Below are 23,454 nucleotides of genomic sequence, written 5' to 3' on the forward strand. Positions count from 1 at the left end.
ATTAATTCATTATTACTTTACTAAATGTGTTCGTTGTGTGCGCCTTTGGTTACAAGGCACACATCCAAACGATAAATATAATCCATTTCTTGCATAGCGTTGTCGATGATTGCCAAGGCTTCCGTTATTCGAGTCTTCAGGTCATCCACGTCTCTGGAAAGGGGAGATACATACACCAAGACTTTCAAATAACCCCAAAGGAAGAAGTCGTATGGAGTGAGATCTAAAGATTGGAGACATTGGAGGAGCATTCAGTCAGTTCGTCCGAAACGTCCGATCCACAGCAGGATAACAAGAAAATGTTATGATTTTAGCTTTTAAATTACATCATTTTGCTATCATTTGTAGCTCATGACACACGAGTTCTTAGAATTTGACATACTTACGGAACAATCTGGATAATAAATTATATAATGTTTTCATATGTAAAAACAAAAACATAGACCACTCTAAATGAAAAAAGTAAAGTTATATAATTTGTTAGTTATACATGCTTTCATATACTAAGCATTCTAGAATGCAGATTTCATACAGCTTAATATGCTTAATCGTTGTATTTCAACTTTAATCTTAATTCCACAGCTAAAAATTCACTAATTTAACTCAGTTCTTAATGCAATCCAACAATAAAATATTTTGTACGAATTTGAAGTTTTGAACGCTGATGGCCGATTATTGTTTACAAACAGATCCGCCAAAGACGTAGATGTCGTGGACGTGGTGGGACTGCTGGAAGTAAAAACGAGACCTTTTTCTCCATAAATAGAAAAGATTGTATAAAGTTAAAGACACTTTTTATCAATGACTCAAGAAGTTTTAGTCGACGCTTTGCCGTACATCGACACTGGTTATGATGAACCAGGAGTACGTGAAGCTGTAAGTATTCCGGTATTATTATAATTATGAATACTTCAATTGAGGGCTCTGTATTCTTTTCTTGTTTTCACAAACCAAAATTCACAATTCGTATATAATGCTTGGTTCTATTCCAGTATCACAAACATAATCTTCACCTCTTTCTATTTATGGCGCTTGGCCTTCGAGCCAAAAATTCCATAAATCAATCAATCTTTCTATTCATGCATTTGATTTTTTTTTTCTATGGAATGGTTATTAGGTTAAGTTGGGTTAGGTTAGGTTATATAATAGAAATAGTATAATAATATAGTAATAGTAATGATAGTTTCATGTTAAATATTTGTGTGATTCTGAAATTTTACCATTCATATTAATGATGTTTAATACATACAGGAAGAACCTCACATGAAATCGGTGAATCTGTTGCAAATAGCGATCACAACTTAGTCAGATTCAAACTCCTAAACAATTTTAGAATAGATACTTGTGCTTCTAAAATACCCGATTTCAGTAAAGCTCAGTTCATAGAACTACGTCAGGAGCTTCAGCTTACAGATTGGGAGGAAAAATTAAACGAAAGGCCTGTAGATCAGATGTGGGAAATATTTCAAAATACGCTCACTAAGATGATTCAAACTTACATTCCTTTTAAGGACAGACGTCCCCCAAATCAGGCTCGCCCAAAGTGGCTCGACAAAGAAACTGAAAAAAGTATTGCTAAAAAGAGACAGGCTTATAAGAAATATAAGTGCTCGGGTGCATCTAATGACTATGAAAGTTATGTATCAATACAGAGAGATTTAAAAAAGACAATAAGAAAAAGAAAACGACAATACGAAATGAACATCGCTGAGAAATCCAAAGAGAATCCCAAAGAATTCTATAGTTACATTAGAGATAAAAAGGTTGTTAGGAATCACATTGGTCCACTATTATCTGCTGACGGTCAACTTGAATATTCAAATGAAGGAATGTGTAATCTCTTAAACAATTATTTTAGCTCGGTATTCGTAAACGAAACACCTCAAAGTGAATTCCAAACTGAAACCTGTGAAAAGTCGGGTAAACTTACTCACTACGGTAAATATAACAAAAGAAACAATTAAAAGGTGTATAGACAAACTCAAAGTTAATAAAACACCAGGGCCTGACGGTTGGCATCCAAGAATCTTAAAGGAAATGAAAAATGAGATTGTTGTTCCATTAGAAATTATTTTCAAGAAATCCATCATATCCGGAGATGTCCCAAGAGAATGGAAGCTAGCTAACGTTACTCCCATATTAAAAAAAGGTGACAAAAAGAAACCAAATAACTATAGGCCTATTAGTTTGACTTCGATCGTAGGAAAAATAATGGAAACTATCATCAGAGATGCTATCGAATATCATTTAGAAAGTAACCGTTTGATAAATGATAGCCAACATGGTTTCAGACGGAAACGTTCTTGCGTGACTAACTTACTCGAATTCTACAACACAGTTGTCTCGAATTTTGACAAAAGAAACAATATAGATTTAATATATCTAGACTTTGCAAAAGCTTTTGATACCATCCCACACGAAAGACTTCTTACTAAATTAGCTTTGCATGGAATAAGTGGTAGCCTATTAGGTTGGACTAGTAATTGGTTGAAAGGTCGAAAACAGAGAGTTGTTTTAAATGGAAAAACTTCTGGATGGAAAAGTGTTGCAAGTGGAGTTCCTCAGGGTTCCGTTCTTGGGCCACTTCTATTCATAGTACAGGTAAACGTCGACTTACGATTGTTCGACTTTACGATGACGACGACGACGACGACGATATGATAATTTAACCCCTTCCATACGGTGCCGCACACGTAGGCGTCATGAGGAGCAAGTGGATTCGCGACGCTGCCATATCGGCGTCTTGATTATATTTATTGTAGTCGCCCCTGTGTTTTTACATTCTCTCAAATGTGCCTTGAATCCCATTCTCTGTGGTTTTCAAAATTCGCGGGTGAAAGAGAGAACGATCGATATAAGCGGTGACTATATTTTATGATGCGAGTATTATTACGTCACGTCGTACGGCTGGCATTGGCTGCTGCCCGCGAGATTTAAGTTCCGTACTGAAAATACATATTATAGTGTTTGAATATGGTAAAAAGGATAAAAATAATTAAATACACTACTGTACATGTTTAATAGGCTATATTCAGTATCTCTGGTGGTTAATATACAGGTAGGCTAGGTACAGTGACCACGGAACAGTGATACATAAATTGGGGATCGACTTACGATGAAATCGTCTTACGATGGCTCTATCGAAACCTAATGCCATCGTAAGTCGACGTTTACCTGTATATATAAATGATATAGACCATGGACTAAAATCTACTGTTTCCAAATTTGCTGATGATACAAAACTGTGCGGAGTGGCAAATGATCACTCAAACCAATTAGATATTCAAGAAGATTTAGATAAATTACAGCAATGGTCTGAAAAGTGGCTAATGAAATTTAACACAAGTAAATGCAAGGTAATGCACATAGGTAAAAATAACAGCAAGTACGATTACAAGTTATTTGGAAATTCGTTAACAAAAGTGGATAGTGAAAAAGATCTCGGCGTAATTATCAGTAACGACCTCAAATCATCCAAGCAGTGTATTTCAGCCTCTGAGAAAGCAAATAAGATTCTGGGATTGATTGCGCGATCTTTTGATTTCAAAAGTCCATCACTCATTAACAAGCTATATAAATCGTTAGTTCGTCCACATTTGGAATATGCTGTTTCTGTATGGTCACCGAATCTCATTAAAGACATTGACAGACTGGAAAAAGTACAACGGCGAGCCACAAAACTGATTCCAAATATCAAAAATAAATCATACGAAAATCGACTTAAGCACATGAATCTGTTTTCCCTAAAAAAGCGTAGACTCAGAGGTGACTTGATACAGGTCTTTAAGATTTTAAAGGGAATTGACAACATCAAAAGTGACCAAATTTTCACATTGAATGAGAATCAGACAAGAAACAATGGTCTCAAACTGTCCGGAAATAGATTCAATTTGGAAGTAGGTAGAAACAACTTTGCCAACCGTGTAGTTAATGAATGGAATAAACTTCCTGCACAGGTAGTGCAATGTAGTTCAGTTCGAAGCTTTAAGAATCATTTAGATAAATACCTAAGTAAGATGCTGTAATTATTATAATTTATGTTATATTATTTGTTTTTGTTTTGTTATAATTTGTCTGTCTGATTTTCATTTATTATTAGTTATATGTCAATTTATTATCATTTACTATTTACTTGTTTGTTTGTTATTCAACTATACCAATGCATTTATTTATGTATTTTAATTGTTATTTACATTGTTATAGTTTTAATTTATTATTAATATGATTTTTTTTTTTTTTTTTTTTTTTCATCCGACCTAGATATGGATCAAAAGGTCTCCTGTCGGCATGCTTTGCCTTTGTAATCCTTTGTAAAATATTTGCAAAACAATTTCTAACCATTTACAACATCTTTATTTAATTTTCATGGTTTTTGTATTTGATCTTAGTAATTATTATATTATAGAATTCAGCATCTCTTAAGTTTTTCACAGGGCTGATGCTTTGTCAAAACTGATCAAATCTGAGCAAAACTTGTTGAAAACCAACGAAATTGGGTAATATACACCCAATAGAAGTATTTAAATCCTAAAATGACCAACTGTAGATTTTACTCAGCTTTCAAATTATGTGATCATTTTCTTGCCGAACTGCCTTGGTTCATTAGATATTGACCATTTTTGAGATACCCACCAAAACGCTTAAAACCTACTATCGAAATAAACACCATGTAAAGACAGAGCCTTTATTGGTGCAATATTTTGCTTGTTAAAGCTTATTCAAATGCATCATCATAATACACATTTTGACTATGTACATGAAAATCTGTAACAAGTGAAATGTCAGATAAATTCCAGGATCATGCAAGGACAGACATATGAAATGAAACATTGTCCAATAGCTTCTGACCTAACATAACCTAATGTAACTATGCATATATATATATATATATATATATAGATATATATTTAGATATAGATATATATATACATATATATATATATATATATATAGATATATATTTAGATATAGATATATATATACATCAGAGGCTTTTTCCCACTTACGAGGAAGGTAGCCAAAGTCAGAAGACATAATTCCACTCCCACCCATTTCATCCCCACCCACTCCATTCCCATTCACCACCCATCCCTCCCTCATTTCTTGGCTCCTGGATGATGGGTCATCCCTGCATCTCGCCCACTACCCTGGGTCAGAAGCAATGCAGCAAGACACAGCACATCCACAGCAAGGCCACATCATTTAATTACTGACCCCTCTTTCAGTCTCCTCATGCAGAAAAAGAGAAGACAGTGAGAAATCCCTTTGGATTGTGTCAGAATACCATTCACACATAACCACTCCCAAACCCTCCATCCCCCACTCACTTCCTTCCATACATCATAACATCATCCATATACAACCATTCTCCACTCACCCCTATCTTCTGTCTTCTTCCTTCCTCCACAGACAACCACACCTTTTCCAATGCCCCTTTTACCCCATCCACCTCTGCTTTCCACACTTCTTTTACTAATCTTTCCTCACTCATTCTTTCTGTGTCCAAACCATCACAATACTCTTTAATAAATCCTATCTCCCAACTCCTTTTCCACCCCTGCTTTCCTCCTCACCTCTTCATTTCTCAATCTGTCCAGCCAAGTAATCCCTACCATACTTCTCAGACATTTCATCTCAAATACATTTAAACTCTTCCCATCTTGTGTTCCATGTTTCTGCCCCATACAGTGCTGTTGGCAGATAGTCAAAGTCCATGAATAGTAATTATGCACACTAGTATGTATGGAAATGTAACTACTTTATTCATCAATATTTTCTAGGCTTTGGCAATGGTTGAAGATGAGAAGAAGAGATATCGCCCCACAAAAAACTACTTGGAGCATCTGTCCAACTTAAATCTGGCAACATTTGAGGTAAATTAATTCTAAGCAAATCCATTATTTGAGTAAAGTTGTAATTTTCAGAACTGAAACTAATTAATTTATTTACCTATTATAATGCCTTATGTCTTGCCTAAGAAACCATACATTTTGTAGATTCCCTGGGAATCTACATTATTGGGAGTAGCACAAACATTTTATAAGTAAGTTCTGGATAAAGGTTTATTGAGTGGAAACCAACAGTAATCTGTATTGGTCTTAGGTCTTTTCCATAAATTTCTTCAAAAGAAAACATTGTTGTGAACATTGAATACCCACTAAGGACTTGTAAAAGTAAAAACCCTCTGAGAACTTCCTGAGTGCATACTGAACACTTCTCCACCCTCTAAATATATTCCTCTCTTCTCTCTGTTTCTCTAATGTGATATTATCATGTGTTTGCACCATAGACAGAATTAATGCGCGTTGAAATGGAACGAGTTGCAGCTCGGCAACCCATGGATAACCTTAGTATGAAGCGTTATGAATTACCCCCTCCACCTCCTGGCAAGATGACAGATGTTGCAGCATGGAGTGAGTGTGTGGACAATTCCATGGCACAGTTGGAACATCAGGCTACACGGTATGTCCCCTGACAAGCAATGGGATATCTCGTTTGTATTTATGTTGAAACTGTAGTTAAGCCAGTATATGCTATAGTATAAATCTACTGAGGGATCTCATGGGTATTCAGGGTTATATTACCGAACTCCATCTCAGCATTTCTTTGCTGGCACACTAAAGAATAATTTTAAGGAATTCCCTTTCTGTGATTACTTTGGCTATATTATCCAGATCCCAAGATGAAATTGTTCCCATGATGATGTAAAGTCATATTTGTACAATCCTAACTACTCATGACCCTCATACATGATCAACTAATCATGTTACACTTATCATTAGATTAGTTTTGTTTATGTAAGGCTGTGGGCCTAAAATTTGATTAATATTTGCATTCAGGTGATGAATGAATTGCCATATAATAGGAAACACAGCTTTAAGTTTATGTCTAATTTCTGTCTATATATTGAGGGCTTTCCCCCTGCAAGGGAGGTAGCCAAATCAATTGTGATGGATAGGCTTATGACTGAGAAATAGGGTAAAAATAATTTGGGCTTAAATTGAGGTAAATTCTGAGAAAGTTAAAATAAGTTCATGCATTCAGATATTAAAAGGTAAATTAGCCATTCTAATTTACCTCTCATTATATGAATGGATGAACTTATAGTAAACTGCTTAAATGAGAAAGAAAAGGAGGAGTATAAGAAGAAGCTGAGAGAGGATTGGGAGTGAATGAAGATTAGAGTAGAACTAGGAGTAGGGATGGTTCAAGGAGGGAGTCACAAAGTGTGCAAAGTTGGTGTGTGGAACGAGGAGGACGGGGAAATAGAAGGAAGGGTAGGGAGTGGTGGGATGATGAAGCAAAGAAAGTTGTAGAAGAGAGGAAGCGAGCATTCACAGATTGGCTACAAAATAGGATGAGAGATTCATGTGAAAGGTACAAAGAAAAGAGAAGAGAAGTAAAGCATAAGATAAGGGAGGCAAAGAGGTGAGCAGATGTGAAATGGGGTAAGAGTATGGTAGAAAATTTTGAAAGTAATAAAAAAATATTTTGGAAGGAAATTAAGAAAGGAAGAGGAGGCAAATCAAGTAGAGAAGAAAAGGTAAAATGTGCACATGGATAGATGATAACTGAAGAGATGGCAGTAAGAGGAAGATGGGCAGAGTATTTTAAGGAGTTGCTAAATGTGAAGAAAGATTAGTAAAAGAGGTGTAGAAGGCAAAGGTGGAAGGAGTGAATATGAGTGGGGGCTACCAAGGATGAGGTGGATGGATGGGGTAAATGGGGCATTGGGAAAGAGGGGAATGTCTGTTGAGGAAGGAAGGGAGAAAACAGAAGATAGGGGTGTGTGGAGAATGGTTGTGTATGGACAATGCTGTGATGCATGGAAGGGAGTGGGTGGGAGATGGGGGATGGTGAGGGAATATGTGTGAAGGATATTTTGACACAGCCCAAAAGGATTTCTCCCCATCTCATTCTCTGCATGAGGGGATGGAGGGGGGAGGGGTTGCCGATTAAATGAAGCAGCCTTGCTGTGGATGTGCTGTGTCTTGCTACATTGCTTCTGACCCAGGGCAGTGGGCAAGATGCAGGATTGATCCATCATCCAGGAGGAGCCAAGAGGGAGGGAGGGGTGGTGAATGGGAGGATGAAATGGGTAGTAGTGCATTTTATACCTTTGTTTTTTTGGCTACCTCCCTCGTAAGGAGGAAAAAACCGGTGGTATATGTATGTATATAAAAATTGCCTAATTTGCTTCAAAACTAAGCCCAAAATCATCTGTACCCTATTTCTCAGTCATAAGCCAATCCATCAAATTAGTACAAAATATGTAATTTTGAACATTGATACATATACCAAGGCTTTTTCCCCCTTACAAGGGAGGTAGCCAAAAAGGAAAAGGCATAAAATCATTCCCACCCATTTCATCCTTGAATTCACTCCACACCCCTCCACCCTCCCTCTTATCTTAGCACCTCCTGGATGACGGGTCATCCCTGCACCTTGTCCACTGCCCTGGGTCAGAAGCAGTGTCGCAAGACACAGCACATCCACAGCAAGGCCACTTCATTAAATCGGCGACCCCCCTCTCTCCGTCCCCCCATTGCATAAAAGGAGAAGACGGGGAGAACTCCCTTCGGGCTGCGTCAAATTTTGCTCACACATACTACCTCACCCCCCATCCCCCCGCCCATTCCACCTCATGCAATCACAACATCATCCATATACAACCATTCTCCATTCACCCCTGTCTTCTGTCCTCTCCCGTCCTTCCTCAACAGACATTCCCCTCTTCCCCAAAGCCCCCTTCACCCCATCCATCCACCTCATCCTAGGACATCCCCTCATGTTCACTCCCTCCACATCTGCCTTCCATACCTCTTTTACTAGTCTTTCTTCACTCATTCTTTCCATGTGTCCAAACCATCCTAATACTCTTTCATCAACCCTATCTCCCAACTCCCTTTCCACCCCTGTTCTCCTCCTCACCTCCTCATTTCTCACTCTTTCTAGCCTAGTAACCCCCCATCATACTTCTCAGACACCTCATCTCAAACACATTCAAACTCCTTCTCTCTTCCTCTCTTATGTTCCATGTTTCTGCCTCATACAGTGCTGTTGGCACAATCACTCCTTCATACAGTCTCCGCTTAGCCTCCATTCCCAAATGTCTATTCCTCATCACACTCTTTAATCCACCAAGGCATTTACTTGCTTCTCTCAATCTACATTCTACCTCCACCTTCACTCCACCTTTTCTAGCCACATTTGCACCCAAATATCTAAAATTATCCACTTCCTCCAGTCGCTCTCCCTTAATGTTCACTTACAGTCTACTGCCACTTTCACCCCTTGTACATCTCATCACCTTACTTTTACCTACATTTATCTTTAGCTTTCTTCTATGACATACTCTCCCAAACTCTGTCACCAACTTCCTCAGTCCCTCCTCTGATCCTGCCACAAGCGCAGTGTCATCCGCAAACAACAGCTGGCTCACCTCCCACTTTTCTCCATTTTCTTTAACCATCTCCAATCCAATGCTGTGTCTTGCGACACTGCTTCTGACCCAGGGCGGTGGGCAAGGTGCAGGGATGACCCGTCATCCAGGAGGTGCTCAGATGAGAGGGAGGGTGTGGAGTGTTTTTAGGGATGAAATGGGTGGGAGTGTTTTTATGCCTTTCCCTTTTTGGCTACCTCCCTTGAAAGGGGGAAAAAGCCTTGGTATATGTATGTATGTATGTATGTAATCCCTGACCCACTACCCTTGCATTTACCTCTCGCACTACCCCATCCATGTTTAAGTTGAACAGCCAGGGCGACATAATGCATCCTTGATGAAGTCCCACCTTTACCTCAAACCACTCACTCTCTCCATTTCTAACCCACGCCCTGAACATTGATAGGATACAAAAATTGGGAATCATGATCATTGATGCACTAAATATGGCTTCCAATTCAAGTTTGTTGTTGTTGTTGTTGTTGTCGTTCCCTAGACTGTCTGTCCGAGCAGTCCCGTCTCCCCAAGGAAGGCCACAGCCGAAACTGGGTTTTCCCACAAATCCTTTATAGAGTGTATGTTGTGTTGTTTGCGTGCATGATTGTGTATAATGCAGTCTTCCATTATGTGTTGTATGGTATGGGGTGAAGTGTTACATCCTGGGCAGCTGTTCACAACACGGTCGTCCAGCCTCTTCTGGTAGCTTAGAAGTGCTGGGTGGTGACCGCATCGCAGTCTGGCCAAGTGGACTCTGTCCTTACGTGGGAGAGAGGATTCAGAAGGGTGGATATCAGGGGGTCTGGCATGCAGCAGTGTGTTGTCTTTCAGTGTGTTAATGGAGCGGTGAGTGATATGATTATGAATATGTTTCCGGAGGCTGGTATTTGGTGGTTGTGGAGGAAGAGAAGAGAGTATCTGTGTGTAATAAAGGTCTTTGGGTGTAGTTTTAATGTTTCTTGGTGTGTGTGGGTGTTCTGCTATGTAGTGTAGCGGGTGTGATGTGTTTGTGGTGGCTGCAGCAAGTGTTTGTGTGCCTCTCATGTTGAGGTGGTCCTTGACTTTGAGGACTTTTGTTTCATGGTGTAAATGGTCTGTAGGTGATGTATTTGTGCAGCCTGTAATTGTTTTTAGGGCTTTGTTTTGTATGATTTGAAGGGTGTTGTGGTGTGTCTCACTGAGATTAGGAGCCCATGCAGGACTCGCATAATTCATCACTGAGCGTATGCATTGTTTGTATATTGTTATATTAGTTTCTTTGTTTTGTCCAAATGTTGTTCCAGTGATTGACTTAAGTGCGTTAAGTCTAGGTGTGCATTTGTTTTTTATGTTTGTGAGGTGTTGTTTGAAAGACATGGATGTATCGTATGTTACACCAAGAATTTTCGGTGTGTTTGTGTGTGGTATTAGAGAGTTGTTGATGTAGAGATGAGGTATGTATTTGTGTTCTTTTGTCCAGTTGGTGAGAAGTGTTGCTGTAGATTTGGTTGGAGCTATTTTGAGTCTGTTTGTGATGAACCATGTGTTGAGTGTGTCAAGGTAAGGCTGGATTATTTCTGCAGCTTTGTCTGTGTTACGATGTGTGCATGTGATTGTTATGTCGTCTGCGTAGGAAGAGATTTGTATTTCTGAGGTGTCTGGCGTGGGTAAGTCATGCATGTATAGATTAAATAATGTGGGGGATAGAACTGATCCCTGTGGTACTCCGTTCTTAATGTTTCTGATGTGCGATGATTGGCCATTATATGACACATGAGCATTCCTGCCTGCCAGATAATTGGCCAGCCATCTTTTGGTGTTATTGTGCATGTCTGTGTTATATATTTTATTTGTTAGGTTGTGGTGGGGGATAGCATCAAAAGCTTTACTAATGTCCAATGTTATAAGAAGTGTTCTGTGGTGGGGCCTATCTGAATTGATGCCATCTAAAATTCTTTGTGTGAGGTTTGTCAGAAGAGTGTTTGTGGAGTGTAGTGGCCTGAAACCGTGTTGTGAGTCAGCAAGGGGAATATATGGTGTGACAAGTTTAAGTATTAGGTGTTCAATGACTTTAGAGGGGGTGCAGAGAAGTGTGATTGGGCGGTGCGATGTTGGGATTGTTGGGTCTTTATTCGGTTTTGGAATGGTGATTATTTTACCATGCTTCCAGATGTCGGGTATAGTGTTGTGTGAATAGCTGTAGTTTGCAATGTTTGTGAGTGCGTGTATACCTTGTGGTCCAATGTGTTTTAGGTGGATGTTGCTTATGTTATCAGGGCCACAGGCAGATGAGTGCTTGAGACTATGCATTATGAGTTTTGTCTGGCTGTCTATGAAGGGTGTATAGTCTGAGTCTGTGGGAAAGTCTTTCTTACGTCGAATGGTGTGTCGGTCGTCAGGGTGAGATGTAAGATGGCTCGTCTGTGCAAAATGACGTATGAGTGCGTTTGCTTGTTGTCTGTTTGAGGGTAGATTATCTGTTGTTGTGATTATTGCTGCGTGAGAGCGTGTAGTGTTAGTGTTGGATAGTGTGATGCTGTTGAGTGTTTTGTACAATTTGCTGGTGTTTGTTTTGTGATCAAGTGTATTGATAAAGTTTTGCCAATTTTGTGTTTTTTGTTCATGTATTTTATTGGCAATCACAGTGTTTAGTGTTTGTATTTGGTCTGCTATGTTTTGAGGGATAGGTGTGGGGGTATCGTGTTTAAGTGTGTCACGTTGTCTGATGAGGCCTTGGATTTCTGGTGTGAAGTTGGGGTTGTGTGATTTTCTGTTGCCTCTTGGGATGTATCTCTTGTCTGCGTTTTGTATGATTGTATTAAAAGCGTGCACAGCATTGTTTATGTTTGTGATTGGTGTACTGTTAAGTGTTTCAAAATGTTGTTCTGTCTCTTCAGTAAAGGCTTCCCAGTTAGCTCTCTTGTAATTGGTGTAAGTGTGTCTGTGGCCAGCTGGGGTGCATCTTGTTTTGGTGGTGATGATGATTGGAAGGTGGTCAGAACCAAGGGCTCCGACCACTCTCCATGATGTTGTTGGGGTTAGGCAGGGGGAGCAAAAGGTGATATCAGGAGAGGAGGGAGTGTAGAGGGCTTGGTATGGGATATGTGTATGATTATGCGTGTTGTTCATGATAGTCAATGAGTCGAATTGAGTCTGTATATCAAGCCCTCTGTCTGTGTCAGGGTTGTCGACAAACCAGGCAGACGACTTGGCGTTGAAGTCACCACCCATGATCAGGTTGGGGATTGAGGTTAGTTGGCTGAGTTGAGGTCTGAAGGTGTTTGGAACTGTGGGGGATGATTGGGGGGGGAATGTACATGTTAGCTATTGTTAGTGTTGAATTGTTGCCTGTGCGGATACGAATGGATTGGGTTTCTGTTGTGTTATCTGTGGTAGGGAGGAGAATTTTGGTTGTGGCACTTGTGTCCACAAAACAGATGGAATGGTGGATCAGGGTGATGAGTCCACCGCCATTGCCGTCAGTCCGGTCTTGTCTGATGGTGGTGTAATTATGAAATGATGGTGTTTTGTGTGAGTGTCTTAATTTTGTTTCTTGTAGAATTGCAATGTGTATGTTGTGTTGTTTAAGAAAGTGTTCAAGTTCATGTTTTTTAGTGTTAATACCGTCAATGTTGTGTTGTAATATGTTGATGTTGTGTGTTTTGTATGTGTTGTATGTTGCCGTTTGGGGTTGAGGTTGGGGTGGTAGTGGGGAAGGTGTAGGATCTGGGTCAGAGGGGGGGAAAGGAGAGATCGGGGACAAAGGAAGGGGAGTACTAATCGGGGGTAAGGGCAAAGGGAAATTGGGAGTGGGTAAGGGTGTTGGCTGTGGTTGGGGAGGTGGGATTGGGGTTACTGGAGGGCAGGTAGAACATGTCCAAGTGTTTGTGTATTGGTTTGTGTCAGCAAGTGTTGTACAAGTGAGGTGGGCCCAGTTTTTGCACATATTGCACTGAACTGAGCCCTTTGTCTGTCTGCTCGAAGTAATGGGTTTAGAGCATGTTGGGCATGTGTATTTTGTGGTGAGCCCAGGATTGCTCTCTACATCTCCGGCTAAAAGTAGAAGAAGAGGGGTGATCGCCGGAAAATGACCCCTCAGTGCAGAAAAAACGTAACATTGTGTGTTGGAAAAAAAAGGATTGTGGTACTCCCCCAGGTAGGCGTAGCTCCTCCTTGGGGATCGGTGCCATCTGCGTAGAGCTGATGGCCAGGGGTAGTTGCTGCTGATTGGCCCCCAACTCTTGGGGTTGGGGGGTGGTCCCACGACGTAGACGTTGCAGCTCCAGGACCATTCAAGTTTGTTATGCCTGGCATCAGTTGGCATGAACTTTTTATTTAATTTTATTTTTATTTGTCTTATTTTATTTATTTATTTTATTTATTTATTTTTTTATTTTTTTATTTTTATTTTTTTTATTTTTTTTTTATTTTTTTTTTTTTTTTTGAGGTGAGGAGGAAAACAGGGGTGAAAAAGGATTTGGGAGATAGGGTTGATGAAAGAATATTAGGATGGTTTGGACACATGGAAAGAATGAGTGAAGAAAGACTAGTAAAAGAGGTATGGAAGGCAGATGTGGAGGGAGTGAACGTGAGGGGACGTCCTAGGATGAGGTGGATGGATGGGGTGAAGGGGGCTTTGGGGAAGAGGGGAATGTCTGTTGAGGAAGGAAGGGAGAGGACGGAAGACAGAGGTGAGTGGAGAATGGTTGTATATGTATGATGTTGTGATTGCATGAGGAGGAATGGGCGGGGGGGGTGGGGTAGTATGTGTGAGTAAATTTTGACGCAGCCCGAAGGGATTTCTCCCCGTCCTCGCCTTATATGCAAAGGGGGAAGGAGAGGGGGGGTCGCCGATTAAATGAAGCGGCCTTGCTGTGGATGTACTGTGTCTTGCGACACTGCTTCTGACCCAGGGCGGTGGGCAGGGTGCAAGGATGACCCGTCATCCAGGAGGTGCTCAGATGAGTGGGAGGGGTGTGGAGTGTTTTTAGGGATGAAATGGGTGGGAGTGTTTTTATGCCTTTCCCTTTTTGGCTACCTCCCTTGGAAGGGGGAAAAAGCCTTGGTATATGTATGTATGTATTTTTTTTTTTTTTTTTTCAGAATCATGAATTTGGAGCTTATGAGTGATTATGGAGGAGAAGCTTGGAAGTCCTACAATGAAGTTCTCCAGAAAATGCTCTCCCAAACACAAAAACAACTTCAACAACTAAAGTAGGTTGAGTAACGAGAATTAGTCCATCTATAAACCAAGGGGAGGAGGAGGGTGGAGGGGAGTGGAATATATTGAAAATGGTATGGGTGGGAGTGGTTTCTATGCCTTTTTCTTTTTGGCTACCCCTCATGTATGAGGAAAAAGCCTTTGGTATATGTACGTATGTATAAACCAAGGGATTTTTCCCTTTTACTAGGGAGTTAGCTAAGTCAAAAGGCATACATGCACTCCCACCCATTTCATTCCCACCCATTACACTCCCATCCCCCACCCTATCCTCCCTTTAGAATTAGTACATGATGAAAAATATGAATATAGAATATACTTGTATATGAAGATTTTTTTCTTGGGAAATCTGATCACTTTTTTCAGAAACATAAGAATTGGACACTATTTCTTTAGAGCATTAATTTCTGTTTTGAATCCTCATTTCAGAAAGGAAATTCAGGAACTCAATTGGTCTCGTAAAAGTTTACAGACAAATGCTGGCAATGAGTTGCGCCACCTTGAGAGTAGCTGGGTTTCCCTCGTGTCACGCAACTATGAAATTGAACAGGCTTGTGTTATGCTAGAGGCAGAAATCACAAAACTAGAGAAAGAAAAAGATAATATTAATACATCAGAATCATGAGTATCATAAGACATTTAAAATACATATATTTTTTCTTCCTTCTTACATAATTCTTATTGAAAGAAATTCTGTGACCGTTTTTTTTTTTTTTTTTTTTTTTTTTTTCATTTCATTGGACTTTATCTAAGTTCCCATGGTTGATCCCTCGCCAGGTTATACAAAATAAAAAGAAAGCAGAATTTGTTTTTCACTAAATTTCCCCAATCCCTCCTTATCAAGTGAGGAGTTTATGTTAAGGTCTACTTCGCTGCAGCTGTCACCTAGGCCCTATGTGTTATGTCTTTCAGGGCAAGAAACAGTCACCAGTAGTCATTGGATGTGACCTTGGACCCATGGTATGCAAAATGGGAACAGAACCAATACCTCTCTCTGTCTATCTATCTCCTTCCCACTCTCTCTCCCTCTCTTCAGTCTCTATTCACTATATCCAAGCAAGTTAAATGTTCTGGCACATTGGTGATGATATGGTTTAACATCACATACTCCCCCCGCCTATCGGGAGGTTAGGACAGTGCCCCTCACAGAGGGCTTTGTAGCATGGAATTTAATGAACCATGCCCTTGGTTCAACTTCACTGGTGACAGGATTCAAACCACCCTCACCTTGACCTTTGCCGCTAGTAATGACACCCTAACCTGCTCAGCCAGTGAGCTTCCCTAAAGAACCTTTCCAGAAGGTCAGAAGCAGTGTCGCAAGACACTGCTTCTGACCCAGGGCAGTGGACGAGGTGCAGGGATGACCCGTCATCCAGGAGGAGCCAAGAGGGAGGGAGAGTTGGTGAATGGAAGTGGAATATGTGGGGATGAAATGGGTAGTAGTGAATTTTATACCTTTGTTTTTTTGGCTACCTCCCTTGTTAGGGGGAAAAAGCCGGTGGTATATGTATGTACATAAAATTTGCCTAATTTGCTTCAAAACTAAGCCCAAAATCATCTGCACCCTATTTCTCAGTCATAAGCCGATCCATCAAATTAGTACAAAATATGTAATTTTGAACATTGATAGGATACAAAAATTAGGAATCATGATCATTGCTGCACTAAATATGGCTTCCAATTGAAGTTTGTTATGCCTGGCATCAGTTGGCATGAACTTTTTTTTTTTTCAGAATCATGAATTTGGAGCTTATGAGTGATTATGGAGGAGAAGCTTGGAAGTCCTACAATGAAGTTCTCCAGAAAATGCTCTCCCAAACACAAAAACAACTTCAGCAACTAAAGTAGGTTGAGTAACGTGAATTAGACCATCTATAAACCAAGGGGGGAGGGACTGGAATATATAGGAAATGGAATGGGTGGGAGTGGTTTCTATGCCTTTTTCTTTCTGGTTACCCCCCCCATGTAGGGGGAAAAAGCCTTTGGTATATGTATGTATGTATAAACCAAGGGATTTTTCCCTTTTACTAGGGAGTTAGCTAAGTCAAAAGGCATACACGCACTCCCACCCATTACACTCCCATCCCCCACCCTTTCCTCCCTTTAGAATTAGTACATGATGAAAAATATGAATATAGAATATTGTATATGAAGATTTTTTTCTTGGGAAATCTGATCACTTTTTTCAGAAACAAAAGAATTGGACACTATGTCTTTGGAGCATTAATTTCTGTTTTGAATTCTCATTTCAGAAAGGAAATTCAGGAACTCAATTGGTCTCGTAAAAGTTTACAGACAAATGCTGGCAACGAGTTGCACCACCTTGAGAGTAGCTGGGTTTCCCTCGTGTCACGCAACTATGAAATTGAACAGGCTTGTGTTATGCTAGAGGCAGAAATCACAAAACTAGAGAAAGAAAAAGATAATATTAATGCATCAGAATCATGAGTATCATAAGACGTGTAATATATATATTTTTTCTTCCTTTTACGCAATTCTTATTGAAAGAAATTCTGTGACTTTTTTTTTCTCCCATCCATTTCATTGAACTTTATCTAAGTTCCTATTGTTGATCCCTCGCCAGGTTATACAAAATAAAAAGAAAGCAGAATTTGTTTTTCACTAAATTTCCCCAATCCCTCCTTATCAAGTGAGGAGTTTATGTTAAGGTCTACTTCGCTGCAGCTGTCACCTATGTCCTATGTGTTATGTCTGTCAGGGCAAGAAACAGTCACCAGTAGTCATTGGATGTGACCTTGGACCCATGGTATGCAAAATGGGAACAGAACCAATACCTCTCTCTGTCTCTATCTCCTTCCCACTCTCTCTCCCTCTCTTCAGTCTCTATTCACTGTATCCAAGCAAGTTAAATTTTCTGGCACATTGGTGATGATATGGTTTAACATCATATACTCCCCCCGCCTATCGGGAGGTTAGGACAGTGCCCCTCACAGAGGGCTTTGTAGCGTGGAATTTAATGAACCATGCCCTTGGTTCAACTTCACTGGTGACAGGATTCAAACCACCCTCACCTTGACCTTTGCCGCTAGTAATGACACCCTAACCTGCTCAGCCAGTGAGCTTCCCTAAAGTATCCACTTTTTGAGATCACTGTCTAAACCTTTCCAGAAGGTCAGAAGCAGTGTCGCAAGACACTGCTTCTGACCCAGGGCAGTGGACGAGATGCAGGGATGACCCGTCATCCAGGAGGAGCCAAGAGGGAGGGAGAGTTGGTGAATGGGAGTTGAATATGTGGGGATGAAATGGGTAGTAGTGAATTTTATACCTTTGTTTTTTTGGCTACCTCCCTTGTAAGGGGGAAAAAGCTGGTGGTATATGTATGTACATAAAATTTACCTCATTTGCTTCAAAACTAAGCCCAAAATCATCTGCACCCTATTTCTCAGTCATAAGCCAATCCATCAAATTAGTACAAAATATGTAATTTTGAACATTGATAGGATACAAAAATTGGGAATCATGATCATTGCTGCACTAAATATGGCTTCCAATTGAAGTTTGTTATGCCTGGCATCAGTTGGCATGAACTTTTTTTCTTTTTTTTCAGGAAGCTCGCTGGCTGAGCGGGTTAGGGTGTCGTTACTTGCGGCGAAGGTCGAGGGGATGGCGGTTCGAATCCTGCCACCAGCGAAGTTGAACCAAGGGCATGGTTCATTAAATTCCACGCTACAAAGCCCTCTGTGAGGGGCACCGTCCTAGCCCTCTGATAGGGGGGAGTTTGTGACGTTAAACCATATCATCATCATCATGAATTTGGAGCTTATGAGTGATTATGGAGGAGAAGCTTGGAAGTCCTACAATTAAGTTCTCCAGAAAATGCTCTCCTAAACACAAAAACAACTTCAGCAACTAAAGTAGGTTGAGTAACGAGAATTAGACTATCTATAAACCAAGGGGAGGAGGGGGGAGGGAGTGGAATATAAAGGAAATGGAATGGGTGGGAGTGGTTTCTATGCCTTTTTCTTTTTGGCTACCCCCCCATGTAGGGGGGAAAAGCCTTTGATATATGTACGTATGTATAAACCAAGGGATTTTTCCCTTTTAGTAGGGAGTTAGCTAAGTCAAAAGGCATACACCCACTCCCACCCATTTCATTCCCACCCATTACACTCCCATCCCCCACCCTTTACTCCCTTTAGAATTAGTACATGATTAAAAATATGAATATAGAATATTGTATATGAAGATTTCTTTTTTGGGAAATATGATCATTTTTTTCAGAAACAAAAGAATTGGACACTATGTCTTTGGAGCATTAATTTCTGTTTTGAATTCTCATTTCAGAAAGGAAATTCAGGAACTCAATTGGTCTCGTAAAAGTTTACAAACAAATGCTGGCAATGAGTTGCGCCACCTTGAGAGTAGCTGGGTTTCCCTTGTGTCACGCAACTATGAAATTGAACAGGCTTGTGTTATGCTAGAGGCAGAAATCACAAAACTAGAGAAAGAAAAAGATAATATTAATACATCAGAATCATGAGTATTATAAGACGTGTAATATATATATTTTTTCTTCCTTTTTACATAATTCTTATTGAAAGAATTTTTTTTTTTTTCATCCATTTCATTGAACTTTATCTAAGTTCCTATTGTTGATCCCTCACCAGGTTGTACAAAATAAAATGAAAGCAGAATTTGTTTTTCACTAAATTTCCCAAACCCCTCCCTATCAAGTGAGGAGTTTATGTTATGGTCTACTTTGCTGCAGCTGTCTGTCAGGGCAAGAAACAGTCACCAGTAGTCATTGGATGTGACCTTGGACCCATGGTATACAAAATGGGAACAGAACCAATACCTCTCTCTGTCTCTCAAACTCCTTTCCACTCTCTCTCCCTCTCTTCAGTCTCTATTCACTGTATCCAAGCAAGTTAAATCTTCTGGCACATTGGTGATGATATGTTTTAACGACACACACTCCCCCCCCCCTATTGGGAGGTTAGGACGGTGCCCCTCACAGAGGGCTTTGTAGCTTGGAATTTAATGAACCATGCCCTAGGTTCAAATTCGCCGGTGACAGAATTCAAATTGCCCTCACCTTGACATTTGCTGCAAGTAATGACACCCTAACCTGCTCAGCCAGCGAGCTTCCCTAAAGATTCCACTTTTTAAGATCACTGTCTAAACCTTTTCAGACAGTGAAAAGTATACATATGAGGGGTACAAAGAAAAGAGAAGTATAGCATAAGGTAAGGGAGGCAAAAAGGAGAACATGTGAAATGGGGAATGAGTATGACAGAAATTTTTTAAAGTAATAAAAAGGTATTTTGGAAGGAAATTAAAAGGGGAAGCAAATCAAGTAGAGAAGGTAAAAGGTGTAGATTGAGAGATGATGATGGAAGAGACAGCAGTACGAGGAATTTGGGCAGAGTATTTTAGGCAGTTGCTAAATGTGAAGGATAGTGAGGGAAAGGTAATTGCAGTGGGAGGTGCTAAGAAAATTATAGCAATGCACGAGGAAAATGGAGGAGAAATAAGGAAAGATGAGGTGAAAGTAGTTATAAAAATTATGATAGCAGGTAAGACACCTGGATTAGATGGGTGTCATGTGGAGTGTCAAAAAAAAAAAAAAGGGAAATACAATGATAGTGGACAGGCTAGTGAGGTTCAATGTTTGTCTAGAAGAGGGCAGAGTGCTAGAGGACTGGAGGAGTGCCTGTACAGTTCCATTTTACAAGAGAAAAGGGGACAAGTGTGAGTGTAGTAGTTTCATAGGAATCAGTTTGTTGACTGTAGTTGGGAAGGCTTATGGGGGATTTTTGATTGTGAGGATTAGGAAAGGAACAGAGGGAGTTATTGGTAAGGAACAGTGTGGTTTTAGGACAGGTAGGGGTTGTGTGGATCAGATTTTTATGGTAAGGCAGATATGTGAGAAACCTTTAGAAAAAGGTAAGGATGTTTTTGGGCCTTTATGGATTTGGAAAAGGCTTATGACAGGGTAAACAGGAAGGCACTGTGGGAGGTATTGCAGATATATGGGATGGGAGGAAAACTGTTAAGAGAAGTCAAGAGTTTTTTACAAGAGTAGTAGAGCATGTGTTAGAATTAGAAATGGAGAGAGTGAGTGGTTTGAGGTAAAGGTGGGACTTCAGTCTTCACCAGGGATGTCATGTTACCATGGCTGTTCACTGTATACATGATCACTTACAAGGTTACTAACTACATTAGCATTTGCTGAAATACCAAACATACTGAAAAGCACAGCATAGTCTAACCTCCCTCCATGTAAGTGAGTAGGTTCATTATTACCCAGTATATTGATATCATCCAGTTCCTCTAAAAAATGTAATTATCTTCGACCATTAACATTGTTGGCAACCATCGTACTGAGTCGTTCATATCTATCATTGATATCACGAACTAGTAAGCATGTATCATTGAATAAGCACTCTGGCATATCATCACTCAATTTTTTGTGGATGCACATACATGTTGACAATGTGTATTGTATTTCCTTCAGTATAGATCTCAACAATTAGAGCTTCTATTCCATTTCTTATATCATAGGATATCAATTCAGACGGTATGTCTTTTTTTGTGTATGTTAATCATACATACATATACCAAAGGCTTTTTCCCCCTTACACAGGGGGTAGCCAGAAAGAAAAAGGCATAGAAATCACTCCTACCCATTTCATCTCCCATATATTCCACTCCCCTCCACCCTCCTCCCTCTCTCCTATCTTGGCACCTCCTGGATGACGGGTCATCCCTGCATCCTGTCCACTGCCCTGGGTCAGAAGCAGTATCGCAAGACACAGCACATCCACAGCAAGGCCGCTTCATAAATTTGGTGACCCCCCCTCTCCATCCCCTCATGCAGAAAAAGAGAAGACGGGGAGAAATCCCTTCGGGCTGCCTCAAATTTTTTCTCATACATACTTCCTCACCCCCCCATTCCCCATCATGCATCACAGCCTCATCTATACACAACCCATCTCCATTCATCCCTATCTTCTGTCCTCTCCCGTCCTTCCTCTACAGACATTCCTCTCTTTTGTAAAGCTCCTTTAACCCCATCCATCCATCTCATCCTAGGATGCCCCCTCATATTCACTCCTTCCACCACCTTCCACACTTCTTTTACTAATTTTTCTTCTGTCATTCTTGCCATGTGTCCAAACCATTCTAATACTCTTTCATCAAACCTATCTCCCAGCTCCCTTTCCACCCCTGTTTTCCACCTCATTTCCTTATTTCTCACTCTATCTAACCTAGTAACCCCTATCATACTTCTCAGACATTTCATCTCAAACACATTCAAACTCCTTCTCTCTTCCTCTCTCATGTTCCATGTTTCTGCCCCGTACATTGCTGTTGGCACAATCACTCCTTCATATAACCTCCTCTTAGCATCCATTCCCAGATGTCTATTTCTTATTACACTTTTTAATCCACCAAGGCATTTACTCGCTTCTCTCAATCTACATTCTACCTCCACCCCCACTCCTCCCTTTCCTGTCGCATTCGCACCCAAGTATCTAAAACTATCCACTTCCTCCAGTTTCTCACCCTTAATGCTCACTTGCAGCCTACTGTCACTCTCTCACCTTGTACATCTCATCACCTTACTTTTGCTCACATTTATCTTCAGCTTCCTTCTTTCACACACCTTCTCAAACTCGGTCACTAACTTCCTCAATCCCTCCTCTGATCCTGCTACAAGTGCAGTGTCATCAGCAAACAACACCTGGCTCACCTCCCACTTTTCTCCATTTTCTTTAATCATCTCCAACCCCTGACCCACTACCCTTGCATTCACCTCTCACATCACTCCATCCATGTAAAGATTGAACACACCCCTGATGAAGTCCCACCTTTACCTCAAACCATTCACTCTCTCTATTTCTAATCCTGATGCAAGCTCTAATACTCTCATAAAAACTCTTGACTGCTCTTAACAGCTTTCCTCCTATCCCATATATCTGAAGTACCTCCCGCAGTGCCTTTCTGTCTACCCTGTCGTAAGCCTTTTCCAGATCCATAAAAGCCAAAAAAACATCCTTACCTTTTCCTATAGCTTTCTCACACATCTGTCATACCACAAAAATCTGATCTACACATCCCCCTACCTGTCTTAAAACCACACTGTTCTTCATCAGTTACTCCCTCTGTTCCTCTCCTAATCCTCTCAATCAAGATCCTCCCATAAGCCTTCCCAACTACACTCAACAAGCTAATCCCTCTGTAACTACTACACTCACACTTGTCCCCCTTTCCTTTGTAAAGTGGAACTATACAGGCACTCCTTCAGTCCTCCGGCACTCTACCCTCTCTCCAGCAAACATTAAATAACCTCACCAGGCAGTCCACCATAAATGTACCTCCTTTCTTTAGACATTCTGCATGGCATTCATCCACACCAGGTGCCTCACCTGCTCTCATCATCTTAACAGCTGCTTTCACTTCATCCTTCCCTATTTCTCCTCCATTTTCCTCACTCATCACTCTCATTTTCTTAGCGCTTCCCATTGCAACTACCTTTCCCTCCCTATCCTCCTTCACATTTAGCAACTCCCTAAAATACTCTGCCCACCTTCCTCTCACTCCTTCTCTTCCATTATCATCTCTCCATCTGCACCTTTTACCTTTTCTTCTCTACTTGATTTGCCTCCTCTTCCTCTTTTAGTTTCCTTCCAAAACATCTTTTTATTACTTTCAAAATTTTCTGTCATACTCTTTCCCCATTTCACATCTGCTCTCCTCTTTGCCTCCTTTATCTTATGTTTAACTTCCTTTCTCTTTACTTTGTACCTCTCATACGATTCCCTCGTCGTTAATTTGTAGCCAATATATG

The 23,454-nt window shown here is 40.4% G+C and overlaps 2 protein-coding genes across 3 annotated transcripts; both read left to right on the forward strand.

The window, feature by feature from the left end:
* Window positions 1–574: 574 nt before the first annotated feature.
* Window positions 575–18,514, forward strand: LOC143022432 (pre-mRNA-splicing factor SPF27-like). Its single transcript, XM_076180660.1, has 6 exons — window positions 575–876; window positions 5,781–5,873; window positions 6,290–6,462; window positions 14,522–14,632; window positions 15,069–15,599; window positions 18,208–18,514. The coding sequence occupies exons 1-5, from the start codon at window positions 802–804 to the stop codon at window positions 15,262–15,264; spliced, it is 648 nt and encodes a 215-aa protein (XP_076036775.1). The 5' UTR covers window positions 575–801; the 3' UTR covers window positions 15,265–15,599; window positions 18,208–18,514.
* LOC143022440 (pre-mRNA-splicing factor SPF27-like) lies at window positions 15,593–19,288 on the forward strand. 2 transcript variants are annotated; one of them, XM_076180678.1, is made up of 2 exons: window positions 15,593–16,483; window positions 18,945–19,288. In XM_076180678.1, the coding sequence occupies exons 1-2, from the start codon at window positions 16,377–16,379 to the stop codon at window positions 19,138–19,140; spliced, it is 303 nt and encodes a 100-aa protein (XP_076036793.1). In that variant the 5' UTR covers window positions 15,593–16,376; the 3' UTR covers window positions 19,141–19,288. The 2 variants fall into 2 exon arrangements, with proteins under 2 accessions (XP_076036793.1, XP_076036785.1); XM_076180670.1 differs by lacking the exon at window positions 18,945–19,288 and adding an exon at window positions 16,892–17,250 and having other exon boundaries at window positions 16,348–16,483.
* Window positions 19,289–23,454: the final 4,166 nt, after the last annotated feature.

The sequence above is a fragment of the Oratosquilla oratoria genome, chromosome 3, assembly GCF_046742065.1.
Source record: "Oratosquilla oratoria isolate Oo_2021 chromosome 3, ASM4674206v1, whole genome shotgun sequence".
Taxonomy (NCBI): Eukaryota; Metazoa; Arthropoda; class Malacostraca; order Stomatopoda; family Squillidae; genus Oratosquilla; species Oratosquilla oratoria.